Raw genomic sequence first — 25,384 nt, 5'->3', positions numbered from 1 at the left:
AATAAAGTTCTCATTGAGAGCAAGTGGAAAGCTTATAAATATTTAAGATAATCTGTTTCAAGGCATTAAAAGGTTAACTAGGCAGTAAGAATTTGTGGGGCTAACATGGTGAGAAGGGAATCAAACTCCATGGGAGTGAGTCAAACACTGAACATACATATTTTTTTTCCTTAGAATTTTTCCCAGTAACAAGGCAAAAATTGTCGCTTTGAACTAGCCATGCCAGATATAGTAAATACGTAGGGGTTTCTAAAACCAAGATGAACTATAAACCCAAAGAGAAAAGACAAACGGAACAAGACAAGACAAACATATTAGCTTTCACCAGATCTGAAGCATAATTTCAATGGGCTCAATTTAAAATGGATTACAATACTTTTGGAAATCTTCTCTGAAGGAAAAAAGGAACATTAATATTGTTGAATCACTGTTACAAATCTAAAACACAACAACAATGATCTAAAGACTCTCAACCATGAAACTAAAAGTTAATTATAATCACATGCTCAAAAATTAAATAAGAAAACAGACAAGTCTGGTAAGTTACTAGAAATTATAAATAACAATCAAGTGTATATTCTGTGAGTGAAAATACATCAATTAGAATTAAGAAGCATTGATTAATAGCAGAATAGGTACAGCTGAAAGATAGTAAGCTGTGTCAGAAGAATGTATTTAAACAAGATGATAAAAAAGGACATAATTAAATTGCCATAAAATTTTTCTAGCCTTCATTAAATATGTCCATAGTAGGTCATTTCTATTCTATTATAAATATGTGTATATTAAAATGTTATGGCATATCTATGTATGCACCAAATGGAATTTAATCCTTGTGATCAACATTTAATAATTCTTTAAAAAAATAATACATAAACAATAATAGTATATGTAATATAGAGATACACACACATATATTCTCTCCTGAAGTCACTTCATTACAACATATCTAATATTCTCCTCAAATATTTTATTCATAAACATCTCACCTTATTCATAGTCATACTTTTCTATTATGAAGGGAGATGACCTAAAATACATGTATGCATGTATATTTCCTGAGCAATTTAAATTAAATTATGTAAAGTGTTACATTATAGATTATGCCATACATAATTTCATGACAATAAGAATTTTAATATTAAAGAAATCCTTATGGGATTATCATAGGAATCACTAATAATATATAATTCTCTAGAATTAACTTTAAATATTGATAAATAACTTTTACAAATGGTGATAAAAATAGTGTTATAAAGAAGTATCATTCAATTATTGTTGTAATGAAAAAGTTGCATAGTGTTTCATCTTTTAAAATTATATTTAATTATCTAATAGTAACCTATTTATTCCCGTCAATTTTGTTGAAATAAATTGGAAACCAACTAACCTGAAAATTATTTGTAATTCAGTTATATGGATCATTCACTTTCTCAATTTCTGAGAATTTTACTAAAACGTTACTATCAAGACTTAAGCAACTTTTAATTACTACTGTTATCCTTTCACTTAGAGGTATTTTGTTTCATAAGATACAATCATAAGGGGTTGAGAAACTTGAAATATTAATTGCAATATATATTTTCCAATACTATGACTTTTTATCATATATCTTAAATATATTTTCATCAATAGTTTGGAGTTAAAGATATGGTTTTATCAATTCTCAAAAAACATCTGCTCAGAAACTCTATTGGCAAAGTCAAATTGCAAGGTCAAACAAGCAAAAACATCAAGCTTTCTCACTAGCAGCACACATTTGATTTCATTTTCATTAATTTTAGTGAAAATTGATATTTTTACCCTTTTCATATGTAGTGTTATTATTGACAAAATAATTAACAACTTCTTATATTAGTAGATAGGTCATGGATTTTTGTTCTGAATGTATTGCCTAATGTTATTGCCATCAGTAGTTATTAATGCATCCTTTGCTTTGCTCTGATAAAATTCTACTTTACAAGCAATTATTTTTCTTCTATAACAGTAGTTTTAGAAGATGATCTTTACAGAAAAACTCACACATCTAGACTCCTTTCAATAATAAATATGCATTCTAAACATCCCCAAACAATCTCATTAACATTGTAGAACTTCATCTTCTACTTATCACACAAAAATACACACAACAACAAATTATCTCTATTTATGTTTATCATCTACATATATATCCATAACAATCTATCCATTCAACCAAGTCACTAACAAAGTGTTATAGAGACAAAGACCTAAAATGGATTCTTAGCAATATCAAATTTTTCAAATGACTTATTCAGTGACCCAGGTTTAGGATTTTTTTCCCCCTTCAAAGGAATGCATGATGGTAGCATTGATCCTGAATTGTTAAAGAGTTTGAATTCTTTTGTAAAATAAAGATGAGAAGATAAATCAAGATGATACTGGGACTGTAATACAAATCAAATTTAACAAAGAATACAGAGGATGTTGAGGATCTTGAAACTGGTTTCCAAAAATAATCCTGGAAAGATTCTTTACCCTCACATGTATAAACAGAATTAGAATAAACAATTGAAAACACAGGTCCAGCAAGTAAAAAAAATGTGAATATTATAAATGAGAGTTTCTGAATCATATAAATTAGAAGCATAGAAATAATATTTATACAAAAGGAAAGTGTTCCTACCTTTTCTTCTTTTTTAGGAGAGGATATTGAGGTTTTAGTTTCATGATATAAAATTATTTTGAAACTGTGATGATTTATAGACAATAAAACCCAATGTCTCATTAATATATATTTTAAACAAACCAATAAAATAACCAAGAAAAATGGTTTAAGCATGTATTGTTATTTTTTATCAATAATTCTGATTGAAAGTTAATCCATACATCGGAAAGGAGTAAGAAGTAGAGATTACAAGTAATATTGCATTTTTATTTAAATTAGAGAAAATATTTCAATAACTTAAATCTAAAATTAACATTAGTAAGTCAGATAGCTTTTATAGAAAACTGAATACAGTACATACAACTCTAATATGCAAAATTAAAAATGTATATGAAAGAATAATAAGTCAAGATTTCCACTTGGATCACTCAACTTATTTTGAGCAATGAATGTCAACATAAATATTTTTCTAAGCTAGTTCAACTAATAAATGTGTAAACATATATATTCATTAACTTTTTTGCCTTTAAAAATGAGGAAATATCCATATCCATATGAACTTTTGGAATATGATTAATGCTGTCATGAGTAACAGTCTATATTGAAACATTTACCAAAATATGATAAAAGAAAACATGGCAAATCATCACCATTATCACAAAACAAATCTCTACAATGGAAATAATATGAATACAGGTATTTTCTTAACATAGTATCAAGTACATTTCTATTTATCTGAAAAAATTCAGCATTGGCTGACATACTAAGTTAAATTTAAAATGCCAACAGTTCATTTTACACTGTAAACAAATATGGTTTTAACTTTCACAAGAATCTATTCGTAAAAAAGTCATATCTTAGGCAAGCCCATGCAGAAATCATTGTTTATTGAGACGATTATCATAGACAAGAATAATATTGCTAAGATATATTTTCAATGGCTATAATATTAATCAGGGAAGAAAGTCAAGTTCTGACATTTTCTTTATCTGGCCTAGAATATTCATATAGGCCAAAATTATGATATTAGTTTTTTATAAATGTTCAAAAGTACACATAGTATGATATTTATGGCTTCTTTTAAAAATATAAAAGAAATCACAACAGGGTAACTTTCCATCCAGAATCATGGAGCATCAACAAAAATTTTACCTACGTACCTTGCAACTGAATCTTATTCTCAGGACTTTGAACCAGAACAGAACTCACAGAATCTAGGTTGTCATAATTACTGCAGCCAAGAGGACCCGTCCGTGTTTCTGTTACCTGACAAACAAAGAATCAACCTTATTATATAGATCAGATTTTGCAATGTTCTTTCAGATCAGTGTAGTTGTCACATACTCACATTATTCATTTGATGGTAAACATCACTAAAAGGTCTATGATCTGATATATACTAGTAATAAATATATTTCCACTTTCTCTCATTTGGTCAGGGATAAATCTTCTGGGAAAATAATGGAAGCAAAACTCACATTAGGTCTCATATTTTATCAAATATAGAGCAATTGTTTTGGGGATAGAAATATTTTTTTTTTTGTTTTGTACTGGGAATTGAACCTAGAGGTGCTTAACCACTAAGCAACTTCCCCAGCCGATTTTATATATATATATATATATATATATATATATATATATATATATATATATATATATTTTTTTTTTTTTTTTTTAATTTTGAGACAGGGTCTTGCTAAGTTCCTTGGAGCCTTGCTAAATTGCTCAGGCTAGATTTGAACTTGCTACCTCCTGCCTCAGCCTTCTGAATCACTGGAATTATAGGAATGTGCCACCACTTGTGCTAGAAAAAAAAATTTAACTCATGAAAATTGCCTTTTGTTTGTTTTCTCAATAAATCAGAGCCATTTACCAAGCTACTTTTTAATAAACTCATTTTATTATTTTATTCTTCTACTTATGTTAGCATCAAAGTCTAAACCATCTGGCTTGTGTCTGTACTATATCTCCTCAACAGCAAATTTATCTCCCTGTCCTACAAAACAACCTCAGTTCTATGCCTTTGTTTCCATATCCCCACCTCAACCCTTCCTGGGTTAGAGAGGTTCTTGTGTAAATGCACAGATAATGGTGAAGAGAAAGAAACACATGCAACATAGGGGAAACCAAAGCAAGAAAGTGGCAATGTCACTACTGAGTAAGTAAGGTCATTTTATTTCATTACAGAGAATCTTTTTTGTTTGTTTGTTTCTGTTACTGTGTTATTGAGAATAAATGTATGAAAAAATAATAAACTGTTGAATTTAGAGATTGCCATATCTCTGTATCTATATCCATGTTGCTTTAATTTTTCATTCACCATGAATGGTAATAAAACTCTATTATTAGTTATAATTTTATTTTTTTCACAGATAAATTTATTAACCATTGTCTAATTTAACTCTTTGTGTCGCAGTTTTCCAGATGTTGTGGAATGCCTATAGGATCTTAAATCGAACAACAAGTATACCAATTATGGCACATTTGAAAGAACTGTTTTGTTTGTAGAGGTATATGTGTGTGTGTGTATATATATATATATATATATATATATATATATATATACACACACACATATATATCTACAAATATATATTTCATATATATGAAAATATATATTAAGGATATATAAGCTCTATATTTTAATTTTCAAGATATTTTAATTCAATTTTGATGACATTCACACAATTGAAAACTTTGGACTTCATGTGTTAAAATAAAAATATACAAACTCCAGCACATTCTATGAAACAAACAAAACTATTTCTTCAATTATTTTATATTTAAGGATCCTATATATCTTATTAGTGTCAACACTAATAAATGTGTCTGTATTTTTAAATGTGCATATATTTTAGTTTCAAACTAATAATGAAGTGAAATATAAATGAAAAGAAAAAAATGAATATGAAATTATGATACAGATATTTCTGTAGAGATTCTAAGTCTGACAAAAATGAACTGTATAGATGTACCACTGATAGGTTGAAGTTTTGATCATCAGGTGACAGATGAAACTCTAATTTAGGGATCTTCATTTATAGAAAAAAATGTGTTCATTCAATAGATAAACACAAAAGGAGTTGTCACTGATATTATAATCATTATTTATTATAGTCAAGGTTTTGAGAAATGGCATGCAGGGTGAGAAAAACATGCAATACATAAATTAAAATGTGTTTCTTAAAACATTTCTTAGAATGTTTTTCATTTTAATTTATTCTAATCTCTGTGTTTCCTTGATTTCAATATATCGTCCCAGAAAAACAAGCAATGAATAAATTAAAATGAAAAACATTCTAAGAAATATTTTAAGAAACACATTTTAATTTATTTAGTGCATATTATAAAGAATATGTTGAGATCAAGAAAACACGGAGATTAGAATACATAAAGCATGTCCTCTCTACAGTGTCAAATTGGGTTGTGGTTTTAACTGAATATTCCGAATAAAAGTACAAGTGCCTGAATGATTGGGAGGTTAAGGGGTACACTGGGGAGTTCAGAGCAAGGAGGATATGGCTTACCCAGCTACAGCATGTGACGTTGAACATTTCCAAAATTATATTTGAGAAAGTTGTCTTGAAAATATGTCAAATACGATTTTGGTTCTATAAAAGAATATATTTGTGAACTGTGTTTAAATTATATTGTAGAAGTCAATAAGGATGTAAAGTGTAGTAAATTTAAGAAAAAGTAATATATGTCATTTTCAATTATTTGTTTCAAAGTTTTCTATGTAGTTTCATTGAATTATTACATATAATCTCACAGTTGGAGAATTTGATAAGGAGTAATAGAAAAATAATCTTCCTTATTCAAAGAGATGGCTTATAAGTAATTATATAAACAGTGTACAGATTCAAGTGTGCTTACAGTAAAATAAAATCTGTACAGATAATTTACTTGGAAATAAACAATCTTGGCTACTTCATATCAAACTTCCCTACAGTATTATATGTTCAAAATATGATGATTGCCTCATGATGATTATCATGGCATAGTAATGTATTGGGGTTATGGAATTAATTCATAGTAATGTATTGGGGTTATGGAAAGATTAGTTGAAGAAAAACAATCTTAAGTGAAAAAAGGAAACAATGAAAAGAGGACAAACAAAAGAAGAGTAAAACAATAAATATTATTCCCAAACAAAAATAGTATTATTAGAGTCAACTGTCTTCAAATTTACATATTATATATTAAAAATATTTCCTTGCAAAATTCTTATAATGATATATATTTTTTATAAATAGATGAAAGGAACACACCTGGGTCCTAGCTCCAAATACTCACTGGAGAAGAATTTATCCCAGACAAAATGCTTAAAATTTGGTGAATATGAAATGAGATAGTTTATGAAAAGACTTTACTGTGGTCTTGTCCCATAGCAATTACTTCAAAATATGTGTGAAGAATTAAGTGTTTAGTATAAAAACACCAAGGCACAAAAATAACTCTGGTAGGAATATCCCAGAATTATTCCTCTTCTAGCACCCAATCAAGGTTGTATTATAATACTTTTTCTGATGTCAATACTGGATGCTACTATGTTTATTTTTAGACAGAGACAGGATGCTTCATTTTTAATCATACCAAATCAAGTTCAGCCTTGAATCAAACTATGCAAAATTTTTTCCCCAAAGTCACATTAATATGTAGTCAATGCCTAATACAGAAAGAATATTCCATAATGACACCAAGTGAGAAATATTGCTTAAGGAAAAATGAGCCATTCAAGTCCATAGGACAGAAAAGAAAAACAGCGTTAATATAAAACCAGGAAAAGTTTGTCATCCTTTGATATAGAATACACTTGAGGAGTCTATCCAAAAATAAAAGTACATGAGAAAATGTTTTTCATATTGAATGAAAAAGGTAAGAGAAAAAGTTTATGTGCTTTGTAAAATTATACATACACACATATATTTTATTGAGATCTGTGACTTATTGCTGTAGACTTCTTTCAACATGAAGCAAAATACTTGTTCATCGTTGTCAAAATGATAAACTGATTATTGTTTCCTCAGCAATTCAATAAAATGCATGATCATATAAATACTATATACTATATACTTAATACAAATCCATAAAATATATAGTCTATTTAAAATCTACATTTTAAAGCTTATAATGCTCTTAGGAACTTTTCCTGATGTTTAAGGAGAAGTAATTTTTTATCTTTTAAGTTTCCACAGAGACATAGATAGGTATCCCCCCTTATAATGACTTGTCATCTATCAACTTTTTATTGGTTATAAGACAAGAAAACACAGAGAGTAGCAATGTTCTTTCTTGTTCCAACCTGCCATTTCTAATAACAAAAGTAATAAATGCTCATGTTGGAAATTCAAGAAATGAAATAAATTACTATCCCAGAGGAACAACAGCTAATATATTTTTCTATTTTTACTTGTTTAACGTCATCATTTTTCTACACGTGAAAATAGCTGTGACTAGGTCAATTCTTGTTCAGGATTATTCTTTATTCATAACACTAAAATTTGTAGGTTCTATCTTTTTTCAGCCTTTTTCTCATTAAAAAATTTATATTGTTAGAGTTACATTTGGTTATATCAATGTAACTTTTAAGTCATTGCATACACCATTGATTACCCATGTCAAATACTGGAACAACGTAGCTTATTCACAAAAGAATTATGAACAAAGAGTGGACCTAGGATCGTCCTTCCCAGTTCAATGTTCTCTTCTAAATATCGCATCTTAACTAAATAACTAAAAAAACCTTAATATTGATTATTTTGCCTTTTCTGTATGGTAGCAAGTGAAGTTTATTTAAATATTTTGGACTGGGGTGGGGAAGAACTGGTAGTAGTACCCAGATTCGGACAAACTTCCATTCCAGTCATTGCTTACATTTGTCAATGTTGCCCACATCTTGACAACATTTTCCTGAGATTCATCCTACCACACAGTGTCTTCTTGTCCATTCCTTCAGAAGGGTCCTTCAATTCTTTAATTATCGGAAACACTATGTTTTCTGAAGATTATACTAAAGGACATAAACTCTATTTGGCTCACTGTATTTCAGATGATGACATCTAAAATGAGATCTGAGATTTATTTTTCAAATATAAAGAATGATGTATTCTTGCATAAATTTTTCCTCAAGGAGTCATTAATTATATGACATTTTATTTATTAAAATATTATAAACTTTATTGCAATCCCTATAAACAATGAAGGTCTCATACGCAGAATATGTAAAAATATTCTACAAATTATAAAACAACAAGGGTAATCTTAAAAAGGCACTTGACAAAAAGAGGATATCTATATAACCAACATTCATGAAATTGCATTAAACTTTCATCTCAGGGAGCTGAAATTAAGCATAATGAGATACCACTATCAGATGATGTTCATTAGGTGACTTATAAGAATATAAAGTCAGAAAATACCAGGTGCTTTCAGTACTGTGAAGGAACTGGAATTCTCTTACACTGCTTCTTGGCCTATAAATTGGAACAACCACTTCAGAAAGTTCTTTGAAATTACTTGCATCAGAGGAGATAGGCATATCTTAAGAGCTAAGTATGTAGTCAACAAAAATGGGTATGCACTTTGCACCTGGATATGCAAAGTGGTTCACAGCAATATCATTCCTAGTAATTTCAAATAGAAACATATCACAATAGTGGTCACCAATGTAATGCATAAATATATTGAGGATTTGAATACTGTAGCACAGAATCAATGATGTAAAGGCAATATCAAGGAATAATATGAATGAATCTCACAAGTATAATGTGAGTAAAATCCTTAATGCTACCATTAATATCAAAATTAGGAAAAAATAATATTTATTAAAGCCAATATGAGGATTGATTGACCTTGTATACAGGATTCATAGGAAGATAGTGATAGTGAGGATGTATAAGATGCTTGCTGAAATGTTGTCAAATCTGAACACAGTGTGTATATTAACATTTACTAACCAAGCCAATTAATATTTATTTCTCTTGTGAATTAAATCAGGGCATGTACCAAGTCTACATGTTTATGGATATCTATAAATTTATCTGCCTATCTATGTATTTAACTGTCGATCCTGTATGTATATTACAATTCAAATTTGGATCTTTCTACCTATATCCTTTCAAATTAATTATTATTTAAATATGGTTATGCAAAAAGAAAATAATAAAATCTCATAATGTAAAAGACTATGAAAAACAAAGGATTCATTTTAAGGTTATTAAAATAAAAATTGACTAAATCTGAATTTGATATCTAAATATCATATTCAATCTATATTTAATAATTTAATCATGTCATATTTATTTTGTTTTATTTATCTTATTTTCTTCAAGGAGTAATTATTACTGTTCTCAAGTTATAGACACATAGATGATAAATCATTTTTTATAATTAACTAACTTACAGATTAATAATCCTTACTACTCTTTTATTTTATAGGTACCCATGCTTCCAAACAATACTCTTCTCATTGATAAAAAGAAATTAGTTTTTTCCTAATAAACTCACCTATATGTAGCAATAAAAAGAAATATGAATAAATAAGCAAGCTATTTAAATATTCTATTTAACCTAATGATAATTACTTTCCAGTTTTCCTTTGATTATGTTTTTAAATTATTGCAAATAAATCATTATATTTAATATTAATAAGACAAGAGTTTATTAAATTCATATAGTTATTCAAAACACATACCATAATAATTACAAGAGGCTCAGGAAAGACCCCAGAGGTACATCTGGAAAAATTTTTTAAAAGCAATGATGTTTAAGAACAAAATTAAAGCTGTGTTGCTGACAGGTAGAAAATTCTTTAAGGGTAAACGTGCAAAGAATAAGAAGATTAATACTCCAAGGTATAGTTATATCTTATTCCTTTTTCTTACCACAATGTTTCCTTTATATTTTATTATGGTAATTATAAAATTACAATGCAGTCATCTGTTCCCATTATCTTCCCTATATATTTAACAATATATCTTCCTTTTCATAATTGCACATAGTGTCTGCCACATTATAGTAATTCTAACTGTGGAGTTACTTCAATAACTGTGAGCAAGTTGGTAAGCAAATATTTTACTTCTAGTTAGAAATCCTTATTACAAAGGATACTTAATTTATTAAACATTTTTGAGAGCCTCTTGAAGAAAATGCATCAGTGGCAGCTTATATAAAATTTTAGAGCTATCAGGAGTCTTAGAAATCATTTAAAATCACCATCTCATTATACAAGACGATTCTGAAGACAGGTAGGTCATTGAACAAGTTCAGTGTCATGTGTATCATGTGAGTAAAATGAGGGTTATTTCTGGGACTTGGAGCCCCTGACTCATACATAAATCAGATACCCATTCCAAACATCATACTGGCTTTCTAAACTCAGTAGTTAACAAGCTTTTGAAACTTTGCTTGGTTTCATCAATCTAATTTGTTCATTCTCTCTCTCTTAAAATATAGTTATGAAAAAGCACAATTTAACTGGTCTAGATTGGCATAGAAGTCAGGATGATCCAGAATATCTTGGATAATTCTCATGTGCAATAATTGTTACTATGAATGTGTTGGTTAATATAAATTTGATTGAAGGATGAATTAATTAGCCTTTATGATAATAATTCATTAATGCTTTGAAATATAACTTTCTACATATCCTCATATCACTCCACACTGGAGTTTTGAAAAGTAAAAAGTAAGCATTGATTAGCTTCTATTTTGTCATAACAGAGTGTGAAATTTTCTGTTACCACACACAAGGATGTTTTAGAATTTCATATTGTTAAATCTATCAAACTATCACAAAGCTTAAGAAAGTGCTGATAACTAAAAAGAAAAAAATTCCTATTTTCTTAGCTGAAAATAGTGTTTTATGATAATTTTTGTTTCTTGCCAATGTGAATATTGAGTTTAAAATAGTTTTACCATTTGTTTTTTTCTCTACCAATAATTTATTCTTAGTTCAGCATTTTATCAAGCACTTAAAAGTCAGACTGCAATTCAATGAGATCCTAGTTCTTCATTCTGCTGCAATATTTCCAGAACTCATTGTTTCATTGTTTAATTAAGAAATGAATTTTCAGACTTACTGTTAATTATAAGATGCATATAAAACTAAAAATTCATATTGGAATAAACATCTCAGTAAAGAGATTTTTAATTTAATTTCTACTTTTTTTTTTACTTTTAGTGTTTTTGTGGGAAAAATACAAATTCAGTTGAACCTAGTGACTCACACCTATAATCCCAGCGACTCAGGTGGCTGAGGCAAGAGGATTTCAAATTAAAAGCTAGCCTCAGCAACTTAGCAAGATCCTAAGCAACTCAACAAGACCCTGTTTCTGAGAAAATATAAAAAAGGGCTTGGGGAGGTGGCTCTGTGGCTAAGTGCCCTTGGTTCATTCCCTGGTACCAAAAAATAAAAGTGAAAATTCACATATAAAATTCTACCAAATGAAAAATATGAGTATAGTATGTTGATACAAAATTGTCTTGCATCTCTATGCAATAATGAGCATAATTCTTAGTGTGTAATAGATATATATATATATAGTGATTTAAAATACATTTGAGAATATCAGTGTTTTCTTGTACATGCTACCAACATTTGGTAGCAGTTCAAAATAGTATATATATATATAAATAAAATCAATTCCCAGATCCCTCACATTTTCACATGTAAATAACAAATGTGAATTAAATGAAAATTTAACATAAAGAACATTGAATTAAATGAAAATGTAACATACTAACATTGAATCATTTTTCTGTGCAAATGAGTGCATGCTGATAATTATTTACTCTCATTCTACACTCTCCATACTTTCAATAGATAAAATAATTAAAGATATTAGATTCATCATTTAAGGAATTTCTTTTTAATACCTATTTAGTGGTTCTTTTCCATGAGAAGCAGTTGTACTTGAAACATGAGACTAATTAAAGTATGATTATAGACACTATCATGTATGTTAAAATATAAAAATAAACAATATAATTACAGATTATAAAACATACAGAACAAAAACAATTTATGTGAAGTAAACTATTATGGTTCAAGGAAGGTAATACAAAAGGCAGGGTGTAACATCGAATTTTGGAAACAACGTGGAATATGTCCTTTTAGAGAGCAATTGCTTTGGTGTAATTTTCTCTTGTATTTGCCACTATGAGTCCAGGCATGGCTACAATGATTGTCCTACTTTTTCATACCCCATAAATTATCCTCCATCAAAATAATACACAAGTATACCACCCACAAGCACCCACATGTAAACCTACTGAGAGAAACTATGTATGGCCTTTGAGAACACATTAAAATATAAAATTACACACCAGGCCAGAAAAGAGAAGTTTTCTCAGGTTCTTGAAGTGTCTATTTAATGTGATATGGAATAAGGTAAACTGGACACAATTCAGTCAGAACAAGGTTTCCAAATAACATCAGGACCTCTTTGTGTTAAAACCATGGTTACCAGGGAACTTAAATGCTTAGCACTTGATTGGTCATGGAGAAGCCAAACCTCAATCTCACTCCTATAGATGCTATTTTGATTTATTTTAAAAATAAAACAGAGTTTACAATCATAGCAATCATAAGAATCTATAGAGCAAAAACAGCTTTCATTAAGTTCCATAACCACATGGATATACATTTAGAGAACTGACATTTTTCTTTGAGCTACATTTGTGTTAGCTATAACTGATGCTGCTACATAAATGGTAACCTTGTACTTCATTATACAAAATCTAAAGGGATATTGTTATTACACAACAGTTGGCTAAGAATTTTCACATGTTCTCAATATGAATAATGAAAAAAGGAAAGCTTCACTGCCACAGGGCAGTTACAAACAACAGACACAGCTTGCGACCTGGTTCAGGGCCACGGTTTGCCTTCTGCGTTTGGTGAGTTATTAGGAAGCCCCTGCAGTTGTTACTACCAGTGTCAGGCCCGAATGCCACTACTCCTGGACCAGAAAAAAATATGTTTTAGAGAACTCAGGGGCAGACGCTCTTTTCTGTTGCTTCACATAAAAAATAAAATGTGATCCAAATCAGCATGCATCGGATTTATTTTAGAAATTGAAACAAGCTGAAGGAGTAAAATGAACAAATTCTTTTCCTTTCTTTTTTGTTTGTTCTATGAATTGCAGTCCCATTGCCTTTTAATTTTTGAATGTACTTAAAATGACCATGATCTTTAAAGTGCAAGAGGAAAAGTTCAGAACACAAATACTGGTTTCTTTGGAGCTATTAGAATTCATCAGATAAAACTGATAATGTAAACTATAGATCAACCCATTTCAAATCATTCCTCTACCTTGAGTTGCACTATTTCTTTGATGGAATAAGCATGAAAGCTGTTGGAATGAACATATCATAGATGGAACAGACTCTAACCTACAATTGAGCAAATTCTACTAAGATTGAAAACGTATCTGTTGCCAAGACCAGAAAGCAGTGTTACAGAAAACAGATCCACCCTTTTCATTAATCCCTATCGTGTAACTTATTTCATCAGTATGTTTCTAAATACAGTCTATTTACCCAGTTGGAACTCACCTGGCCTCTCAGTCAAGCAGTGAAGTGGGAGTTGATAGTCCTGATGATATAAAATTAAATTATCTATTTGCTTTCTTTGACAGAATAATCAAAACTGATGTATGTGCAAATGTCAAATGCTGGATTAGAGAAACTATCATGACATTAGAAGACAATGGCACTGGTGTCAAGAATACTGCCAGTCCATCACAGATGATAGTTTACACCAAGCACACCAGAGACAATCCATCATTGTCAAAATGCATCAACAGCATTTCCATAAAGTGTTGTGTCATATTACGATACTAAAGCAGGACACCTGGTTAGAAATAGGCTTTGTGTGTATATCTAACATTTAATAAAAACATTTTATAATTAAAAAAAATTTCTCCTCAAGTTAGGAATCCGTATAGTGTATCCAAACAATTCACAAATTGCCTTCGATTTTATTAAAACAAAAACAACAAAAAAAAACTTTTACCAGAAATTGTATTACTTCTCTGAAATTCCATATTTAATATCACTCTTCTGAAATATTTATTAAAACATCTCTCATTGCTTATGATTAAAAACTTTAAAACTTTTAATGTCCTTTTGAAGTTTCAACAGTGCTGAATATTTCTGAATCCCTTAAGCATATCAATAGCTTCTGACTTCAGTTATCTTCTTATAATAGGACAGCTAATGCCTATGCACAGACTAGCTGAACTTTCATACTGAGATTGTCATATTCTTCCATTTGTCACCCAATTAAACAAGCGCCCGAGAGAACTGATAAGCGCAGCATACTAAAACTCAACAGAGTTGAGCATAATTAGAAAGACAGAAGTGGATTTCTTGTTTCAACTGGCCATTACAGAGACAGTTCTGTCATTTCTTTCTTACTTATTTTTCTGAAAAATAAATTGGCTTTGCTCACAAAAAGAAGTTAGGAGAAATCCAAATTCTTTTGCAACTGATTATCACTAAAAGTCAGACTAAGATGACTTCAAAAGAAGAAAACTTAATTATACAGGAGAAGGAGGAATCTTATGGTCTGTATGAATTACATATGTGTCATTAAAATTCTAAGGGTAATGAAAAAAAATCAACAAAATGCCCAAATCTCTCTGTAATATTTTAATCAGTTTAATTAGTGTTGCCTTCTCCTCACATATTTTTTAAGTTGAAGTATATCCTGAGGATTATGTTAACTATTTATCTTTAAAACAGTAATGGAAGCAAAACAAAAATGAAAAAATACCCACTTAGTCAATATACACACAAAGGATATATTTGAGTCTTTTCTAGAACAAATTTAGAAAACAAATAATAGGTCCAATGTGAAATCTTACTGCAAATCCTGTGTTTCTCTTCTATTACCTTTTTCCATACCTTCATCTCTTACTTCATTGTCTTTCTTACCACATATCCCCTCTAGAAACTGGAGATCCAAGAGTTCTCTACCTCCATAATATCTCTGGGATTTCACAAAGCTTTAGAGTCACCCACGTTTGTAAAGTCTGTGAACTATGAATCTCTACAAGTGGTCTTTAACCATACATCCAGGAGATTTTTATTCAGACTAAACCCCCAAATCCACCAAGTTTATGAAGAAAAATAATAAAGAAGAAAATGATTCCTTGGATGGGATTTAATTCCAATGTATATCTTTCCCCTTTCTCTATTAAAAAAAAATTCACAAACCAAATTTCTATTCATCCAGAGTTTATTTATGCAGCATATTTTAGGGAAACTTCTGAGGATACATTGAACTGTTGGTTATTTCCATGGGCTAAATAGGACTTGATGATGTATGAGCTGTTATTTCAGGTATGCTCTAATACATAACATTGCTTTTGGGATATTTTGCAGCTTTTAAAAATGTGTATCAAATTGACAGCCTTCAAAAAGAAAATGTTACATTCTGAATTTAGAAAACTTCAAATGATGATTTATATAAAAGTACAATTTTAAGACCTAATAATGTAGATACAAAGATATAAAAGTTATTCTAAAGTTGAGATCTTTTTAATAGTATAGCATTAATGTGACTGGTTTTCTGATCCTGTACATTATGCAAATGATTTCCTATCATTTTATGTCCTCATTAATATTTCTATAATTTTAGAATTTGAATTTTAAAAAAACTATGTTCTATTTCTATAACTATTCTTAGCCTTTCTTAGAAAAAATAATTCAAATTTAATAGTACTTAACTTTCTTTCATGTAAAAGAAAACAATTTAAGGTAGTCTCTAAATTCATTTGATTATCTAACAGTGTATATGTGTGCATATATATGTATATATACATATTTGATTATCTAACAATGTGTGTGTGTGTGTACACACTGAAAACATCATACTGTATATGATAAGGAATGGAAATGCATACAATTTTATTGTAAATTTAAAATAAATGCACGGATAAGTAAATACTGTAACAAATTAATAAGTTTAAAGAAGAAAGAAAATAAAAACAACACAGCCATTGCCAGAATTTCTTGTAGAAGAGCCTTTCTTTACTCTATTTTTCTCTAGTTTTCCTCATTTGACTTTTCAGTTCATTAGCTATTTTTCCTGGTTGTCTTAGTGGCCTCCTTGTTTTCAAATGGTGGTGGGGTGGAAGTTTGTTTGGTCTTTTCCCTTCTACTTTCTCCTCTCCTTTGTTCTTTTCTTAAGATAGTCATATTTTAATTTCCACAGCTTCCTTCTACACAATATAAATTGAAACTTAATTATCAGTATCCCTTTTTGACAGAGTTAACATATATTTGCTAATAACTTCACTTAGTATTAGATACATTGTTATTTTCTGTATATTTTTCTTCATCTAGCCATTTTATGAAGTGTTACATACCCCCAACACACATATATCGTTAACAACAATAAAAAATTTGCATCCTCTGTGGATTCTGGTTTAATTAAATTAATTTTTGTCTTTCATTATTCAGGTTTTCAACCTTGGCTGCACATGTGAGTTACCTGATATGTTATAGAAAAACATTATCCTTAGAAATTGTGATATAATCTGTCTGCAGCAGGAGCCTAGCTGTTGGTAGTTTTAAAAAGCTATCCAGAATATTTTATTGTGCTGCTGTTATTGAAAATCACTGACTTCAAAATATTAAGCAGATGACTTCCTCCAAATCTAGGTAATTTTCCCATTGAAATCTTATGAGTTTTAAGAATGTTAGCTGTTGAATGTTGTCATTTACATTTTAGATGTTAAATGTTGTCATGTACCTTTTTATTGATATGATTCTATGAGTTTTTTTTTTTAATTAAAAAAACCCACTCATACTTTCAATACATATTTCCAGTGTATTTCAAGGTTGTAGACCTTTGGGATTTAAATGTGTAGAATTATCTATTATAGACCCTCTATCTGGTATAGAATTTGAAATTTACCATTTGTACCTTGAACCCTATAAGAATAAGTTAGAAGAAATAAAATATTATCCAGTACATTAAATGCCATCAAGTCCCTGGTGTCTCTTTTCTGCAATGTTTCTTTTGCCACTCTGGTTCCAGAATTCTTTTTTCTTCAATTTATGGATTCACAGAATTTTTTTTTCACTATTCCATCTATAATTTTAGCTACTTTGCGGGGCGGGCGGGCAATGGTCTTATGCTTTCAGAACACTTAGCTAGGTTTAAGAATTAATTTGTGAGGTGAGATACAAGTCCTTCAGACTTCCCTTCTTCCTGCACATACATGCACATGCCATGCTCTTTAACCTTGCGAAGCCTTTGAATTCTGTCTGGGTTTTCCTTTCTATGCTTCTACTCTGCTACATATTTTTCAAGACCTAGATCGAGTACTTCTGAGCACTATGATTGAATACCTCAGGCAAAAATCAATCATTATTCTTGTAATAAAAAAACCCTAATTTGCAATACTGCCTTTATCTATTTAGGTATCTGTCTCAGCAGAATAAATACCTCTAGGGCAAGAATTATATCATTTTAATTTATGTAGGCATAATATGTAGCAGTGCTGAGTGTATCACAGATACTAAACACTCACCAATAAGCAAATTAAATTGTAGATATTTAATAACCTTATACTTCCATGTAGGATACTAAATATTTGATAATTATTAGCAGTTATAGCATTATATTTTATTTATACATTAGTTCTTTTTAAGTAATATTATTCAATAAACTAAGAGTAACTACATGTTTTCACTATTATTAAAATAAAATTTCATTTTTATTATTAGATGAATTAAATTTAAAAAATCTAGCAACTAGTTTCTATTAAACTAGGCATCAAGAAAAGTTAAATGGTTTAACTAAAAATTGAGCATTAAGAAAAAAAGAGGGATGATGATTGCATAATTTCTATGTCTTTTCTCATTTTCAGATCATAATTTTCTCTGGCTGTGGTTTCATTTTGATTGAGGTTTCCAAACTTTAACTTAGACCAGACATGACTGTTTTTGAGAGTTTGGACTAAAGTTCTTTAGCCATTTTTGAATTATGGAAAGGTGAGAGTACATTTTTCACGGCACCTAACTAAAAAGGTCTCCAACCATTTCTAGTGACGTAAGTCCCAAATGACTAATGGTATATATTTTAAAGTTGACAAGTTTTATTATATTTCTCACAGAAACTTCTAAATTTAAGAGAAAAATATTATTTTTAAAAGCAAAATTTCCCATTTATGAGTCCAAAAATTGCAAACAGACAACTGTAGTTTAAAAGTAAAGAAAACATGATTAAGGTCAACTCAGATTTCTGTCTAAATTAGATAGAAAAAGGATATAGGACAAATATCAAATTAGTGTAACATTTCAGGGCAGAAATGTTAGGACATTCAGGCACTTTAAATGCACTTTAAAATGTAAAAGTAATTTAACCTCTACCTTTTATAACCCAACTAGAGAGAAAAGTAGCAATCCAAATATATAAATTCTGTGCCCAGCAAGTCCTCTACTGAGTTTTGATCAAGTAAATCCTGAGGACCACTTAAGTAGTATAATGAGAAAAATATTCATTAAATAGTTTAAAATAAATTTGCTGTTATATGCCACATCAGAAATTATTTCTTAAACCTTGCTAAATGTTCTTTAATTTCCTATTTTTTTTCAAGTTTTAAAATAAAGGAACAATACAATGGATATTTATAATGTTAAAGGGGCATATGAACTCTCTGGTTTTAAATTTTACATTCATGTCAAGGATACATCATAGTTTTAAATTCATTTTTGCTTCAGCCTACTAGGATGGTTTTTAATCTTTATTCACTTCCTTTTCAGTTTCTACAATTTATAAGCCCATCCTTATATCACTACTCAAGTCAGTGACGAAGCAGTTGAATTAGAAAGATGGAGGCAGTATATCTTTCAATTCTAGAGATGATTATCTGTGGGGCAGTAGAGATAATAGGAAATAAGAAAGCTTCTAGGTGTTGAGCAGTTATGTAATAAAGTTTAAGAAATCACTATTGAGAATTTATCTTGGGAAGGCTTGCAGGCTGCATCTGAAAGATAATGAATGTACTCAGGTAGAACTGCCAGGAAACCATATAATGAGAAGTACCTGAACCAGGTTTGTGTCAGTAATGGAGACAAAGTGATGGAAACCAGAGACATCTGCAGACCCCTTTGACGGATGATTAGGTATGGAAATAAAAGAATGGCTTACAAAGAAATTATTTGTAGACATTTAGAATTTGATGTAAATATATAATAAACGGAATATTTTTTGTTATTGGTAATAGTAGAGAAGAACTTGGTTTAAGAATGGAAATGAAATATAGATTCGAAGTTGTTAATTTAGAGTTGGTGGTTGATAATATGAAAGACAAAACAGTTGCCCTTTTTCACATAATTTTTGATGTCATACTACATTAACAAAAAAAAAAAACATCTGAAATGAAGCATTACTTATTGGCAGTTAAGAAAACATTCTCTGATTCAAATTGGACTTTAAGAAGCCTCACTTTTGGGGAGAAGGAGGGAATTTGAATCACAATTTATTTTCAAATGTCATGTGTGGTAACTGTGAATAATAGTTTTCTTTTTCCCTTTCTTTTAATGTTTGTATTAGTGTATTATAGTCATATATTGCTAAGAGCCACAGCCAAGTAATATGATGCATGGCATTTTTGGTTGAAAGGTGACGCCAGCAAGCCATTGAGATGATATGATTATGTTAAGATCTGCATTCATATGGATATTGGACTCCTGCTGTCCACCTCAGCCTGCTGTGGGACTCCTGGAGAGTTCCCATTGGTTGAGGAAGTGCGGTAGGAGGGAATTCCGGAGGAGGGACTTCCTGTTGGGGTCCAGGAGAACACCATGTGGGTCGGTAGGCAATCGTCCTGGGAGCGCACTGGGCATTGGCGGCAGTTTCAAAAATAAAGTTTGTTCCTGCTTGAGTGGCTCGTGATTTTGTGCCCAGCCAGACTGCGGCAATATATAATAGTGGGTTCATTGTGACATAATCATATATGCATGGGACATAATTTGCTCCATTTCAGTACCCAGTACTTCCTCTCCCCTTTCTTACTCCCTCTCCATTTTCCACTTACTGTATTCTACTGGTCTTTTCCTCTATGTATTTATTGTTTTTAAATTTGTGCTTTATTCAACATAAAGGTTGAATTCACTATGGTATATTATATATCTATGTAGTTTAATTTGGTCAATTTCATGGAATACTTGCTCTCTTTTCCTGTTTTTTTTTTTTTTCTCCTTCATGTTCAATATCCCAAACAATCAGCATCTCATTCCAGTTAGAATGTGAGCATCAGAAGACAAATAATAATAAAAATAGGATGTGGAGAAAAAGGAAGTGGGTACCCCATAAAAATACATTGTTGGTAAGATTGCAAATTTATACAACAAGTTAGGAAAGAAGAATGGCAATTCCTCAAAACTTAAGGAATGGTACAACCATAAGACTCTGATATTTCACGTTTTGGTATTCATATCCAAAATATCTAAAATCAGCATATTATAGTGATACAGGCATACAAATATTTATAGCAACACAATTACAAAGCCAAGTTTTATAATCAACTTAAGCATCCATAAAAATATGAATGAATAAAGAAAATGTGGTAAGTATCCACAGTGGAATTGTACTCAGCCATAAAGAAGAATGCAATTATAACAATGTCTGGTAAATGGATGGAACTAGAGAACATCATGCTAAGTGTAATAGGTCAGATTCAGAAAATCAAGGGTTGAATGTTTCCTCTCATAGGTAGATCCTAGAGCAAAATAAAGGAAAAGACAGGAGTGGATACCCCATAAAAACAGAAGGGAGGATCAGTGGAGTAGAAGAAGTTTCATTTTTTCAGATACATATTTGCAAATTCTTGTTCCTTTTATTCTTTCTCATGCTATTCTCAATTGTCATTTCTACTAAATATAAATTATCACCTAATTTACTCCCTTTCTTCACCTCCAGTCTCCAGTAGAGTTTTGCCAATATTCCTGAAACTTAATTGACATGTCTCTATTGCCACTATTTCCAGTTTTACTTTTTTTTTTTTTTCCCAGCCACTGTGGTAGACTTTATTGGTGGCAAATTAGTTTTTGCTCCCTTTATAATCTCACCTTTGGGATACCTCCCTCTAGGGAAAAGAAATCTTCTGTCCACTGAATTATCAAGAGCAGGGTAATGACAGCCAGCCACCCAGTACATAGGATATAAGAGTGCACTGTCTGCAGTCTTAAATGTATAGTAATAATTCAAAACAAAAACCTGGTCTCCATCGTCATCATGTCTTGGCAATTTTGAACAATTGTCAGGGATAAGATAGTCCACCATTGTTAGTTCCTCTAAGTTCTAATGAAATTGCTTGCCATCAGGACAGACTTCTTTCACTGCCCCACCTTCTTTATGTTGTAATCTCACCATCTGACCTCCAGGTTGACTACATGACAAGCTTCAACCACTGGAACTTGACTTATATTACAAATGCCACTTCTAAAGACAAGCTTTAAAAGCCATCATGTACCTTCATTTTTCTCTTTATTGGTAAGGAGTCAAAGAAGTACACTTAGAGCTGATTCTTTTAGTAACCATACATAAAATGCAAAAATACATGATGCTGTACCAAATATATAGAAAAATAAGCCTTTCTGTTTTAAACCACTGAAATAATAGTTTGTTTTTCTTTTTTAAAAATGTTTTAATTATTTATTTTTTATTAAATTATTTATTTATTCTAATTTGTTATATATGATGGCAGAATGCAATTCATTTCATATTATACATATTGAGCACAATTTTTTACATCTCTGGTTGTATACAAACTATTTTCACACCATTTGTGTCTTTACTCATGTACTTAGGGTAATGACATCTAACTCATTCCACTGTGTTTCCTGCCCCCATGGCCCCTCCCTTCCCATCCCTCCCCTTTGCCCTATCTAAAGTTCCTCCATTCCTCACCTCTCCCCCAGGCCTATATGCCTGTATGGCCATTATGAGTCAGCATCCATATATATATATATATAATTCAGCCTTTGTTTTTTTGGAATTGGTAGCATTATATTCTCCAACTCTATTCATTCACCTGTGAATGCCATGATTTCAATCTCCTTTAATGCTGTGTGTGTGTGTGTGTGTGTGTGTGTGTGTGTGTGTGTGTATGTAATCTCCATTGTATATACATATCAAAGTTTCCCTATCAATTTATCTACTTAAGGTCATCTGGATTGGTTTCACAATTTAGCTGTTGTTAATTGTGGTGCTATAAACATTGATGTGGCTGTATCCCTGTAATAAACTATACTACAGAGCAATAGTAACAAAAACAGCATGGTATTGGTACCAAAATAGAGCTGTAGACCAATGGTACAGAACAGAGGCCACAGAGACAAACTCACATAATTACATTTATCTCACATTATACAAAGGCACCAAAAACACATATTGGAGAAAAGATATTATCTTCAACAAATGGTGCTGGGAAAACTGGAAATCCACATGTAACAAAATGAAATTAAACCTCTATCTCTTACCCTGCAAAAAACTCAAAATGGATCAGATCTAGGAATTAACCCAGAGACCTTGTGCTTAATGAAAGAAAAAGTAGACCCAAATCTCCATCATGTCAGATTAGGACCCAACTTCCTTAATAAGACCCCTATAGTGAAATTTTATTGTTGTTTTTTTTTTTTATTTTTGGTACCTGGGATTGAACCAGGTATACTTTACCACTGGCTACATTCCCAGCCATTTTATTTTATATCATTTCATTTTTTTGAGACAAGCTCAAGCTGCTAAGCTTCTAATTTGAGACTGGCCTCAAATTTGTGATCCTCTTCCCTCAGCCTCTCCAGTTGCTGAAATTACAGGAATGAGCCACCATGCAGGGCTGGAATTACTTTTTAATGATATCAAACTAACTAGCTTTGTTTAACTAATATAATCTTGGACAAATGTTGAGATTGTCCTCTCTTATGCTAAAACTAAGGGTAAATTGCATACAGATCAGTTATTCCCTTGTACAATTTTTTCCAATACACTTTTCTACAAACTGATAAATATTAAAGTCAATAAAAGAGGAATTTTCCTAAGATTTTCCTCACTTTCCCAACCAGATAAAAACTGCTATAAATTGGGGTGAGGTATCAAACTTTCTCTTATCCCCTTTAAATAATAAAAATAAAGTTCTTTGTTAAATAGATAAAATGCAAGCCAAAGGGGAATAAATAGACCTATAGATAACAGTCCCAGTAGTATCAATACTTAATGACACAAATCTAGGCAAAAATTCAAACTGATCACTCAAAAGGAAAGTTGTCAAAATTTGGGGTCCCTAAAATTCTTTTTATTCCTTGAAATTTGGGAAGCTGAATTTTAGAATGTTCCAGAACTACTTTCTCCATTTGCCCTCCATAGTACATAAATTCACCAGAAGGTCTAGCATCCATCTCTAATTCAGTGAATTTTCATAAATACCAAAGAAAGGATTACTATATCATAGTTTAATTTTTGGTGCCCTCTCTAATAACCTGATTTCTTTTAAAAGAGTAATAGAATTCTGACTTACGTCTACTCTCTAATCAAATTTATTTTGTTAGAGCTTGTTCTTCTGTTACACTTATCTGCCTAAACTTGAACTTAAAATCATCAGTATAATTAATAGAGTTAACATTTATAAAGTACTTAGTAAGTCAGCCACTGTTCTAAACAGGGCTATCATTATCTTTCTCTTAAAGATGATTAAACTGACACATAGAGAAGATAGTTAATTGAGCAAGATCACATAATCAATAAGTAGTGACACTGGGACACAACCAAGAATTAAAATTCTTTCTTGTTCTACTCACCTGCCTCTTTCTTATATTATGGGACATGCTGAAATGTCGGGTATGTACAAATGTGTAGATGAAAGAGAGATAAAGAACTAATTTCTTTCTCAAGTACTTAATTCTATTCCAGGAATGCAATCGAAGAAATTGAGAAGAACATGTAAAGTCTAACAATACCTGCTTTATCATCTGTTGAGAAGTAGTTGCACCAATATCACAACAGTGTGGAAGAGGTAGAGTACAAAATTAATTTCTGTTTCACTTAAGATGATATTTAACAGTATCCTTTAAAACATCATAAACAGACATTTCATAACTATGCAAATATATTCCAATTCCAAATAACAGTTTCCCAGAGCTATTCTCAAGTGTAAGCAAAGCAATTCAGCTTTTCTTATATTCAGACAGTGGTGATTAAAGAAATGATAATTTTGAAAGAATTAAATTCCTACTAATTTAATCAATGAGAGAACACGCATCACTTTTTAGAACGGTTATCTGATATATTGTAAAGAGATTTAATAAATAGTTACTTTGTACATAGATTTTCCTTCTAAACATCTGTCTTACTGAACTGATATTTCACAAATTCAGCAAAATACATGCAACAAATATTTGCTGAGTATTACTAGTCATCATGCTACATGTTCTACGCTTGGTGCTAACAGGCATTTCAAAGACAAGGATGAATCTCCCAAAGAGGTTTTCATCAGTTCCAGTGATGGATTTCCTAGTTTAGCTGGGCTGTAACTTGATGCTTTGGAGAACATAAAATAGAATATACAGAAGAAATATAAAAGAAAATAACAATTTTGTGTTCTTAATAAAAGTAAGCTCTCTCCAAAAAGGGTTGTTGAGTTTTTCTCTTCTTCATCAGAGGAGCTGTTACTAGGCAGAAGAAATATGAGAATGTACAAAGATAAAGGTCTATTGGAGATTCCTATGAAATTTTTCAAA

General features: G+C 30.6%; 1 protein-coding gene across 3 annotated transcripts in view; it reads right to left on the bottom strand.

Annotated features, from left to right (window-relative positions):
* The window catches only part of BRINP3 (BMP/retinoic acid inducible neural specific 3), a gene marked incomplete at both ends in the record, with an annotated part of 359,541 nt that overhangs the window by 132,106 nt on the left and 202,051 nt on the right, over nt 1-25,384 (bottom strand). For all 3 annotated transcript variants that reach the window (XM_081299771.1, XM_081299772.1, XM_081299773.1), the window contains one exon: nt 3,787-3,892. In XM_081299771.1, the coding sequence (XP_081155897.1) occupies nt 3,787-3,892 (106 nt within the window). The remainder of the gene's footprint in view (nt 1-3,786; nt 3,893-25,384) is intronic.

Source organism: Spermophilus citellus (genome assembly GCF_964194105.1).
Source record: "Spermophilus citellus genome assembly, chromosome: 6".
Lineage (NCBI taxonomy): Eukaryota > Metazoa > Chordata > Mammalia > Rodentia > Sciuridae > Spermophilus > Spermophilus citellus.
This window is presented reverse-complemented; position numbering and strand designations above follow the sequence as displayed.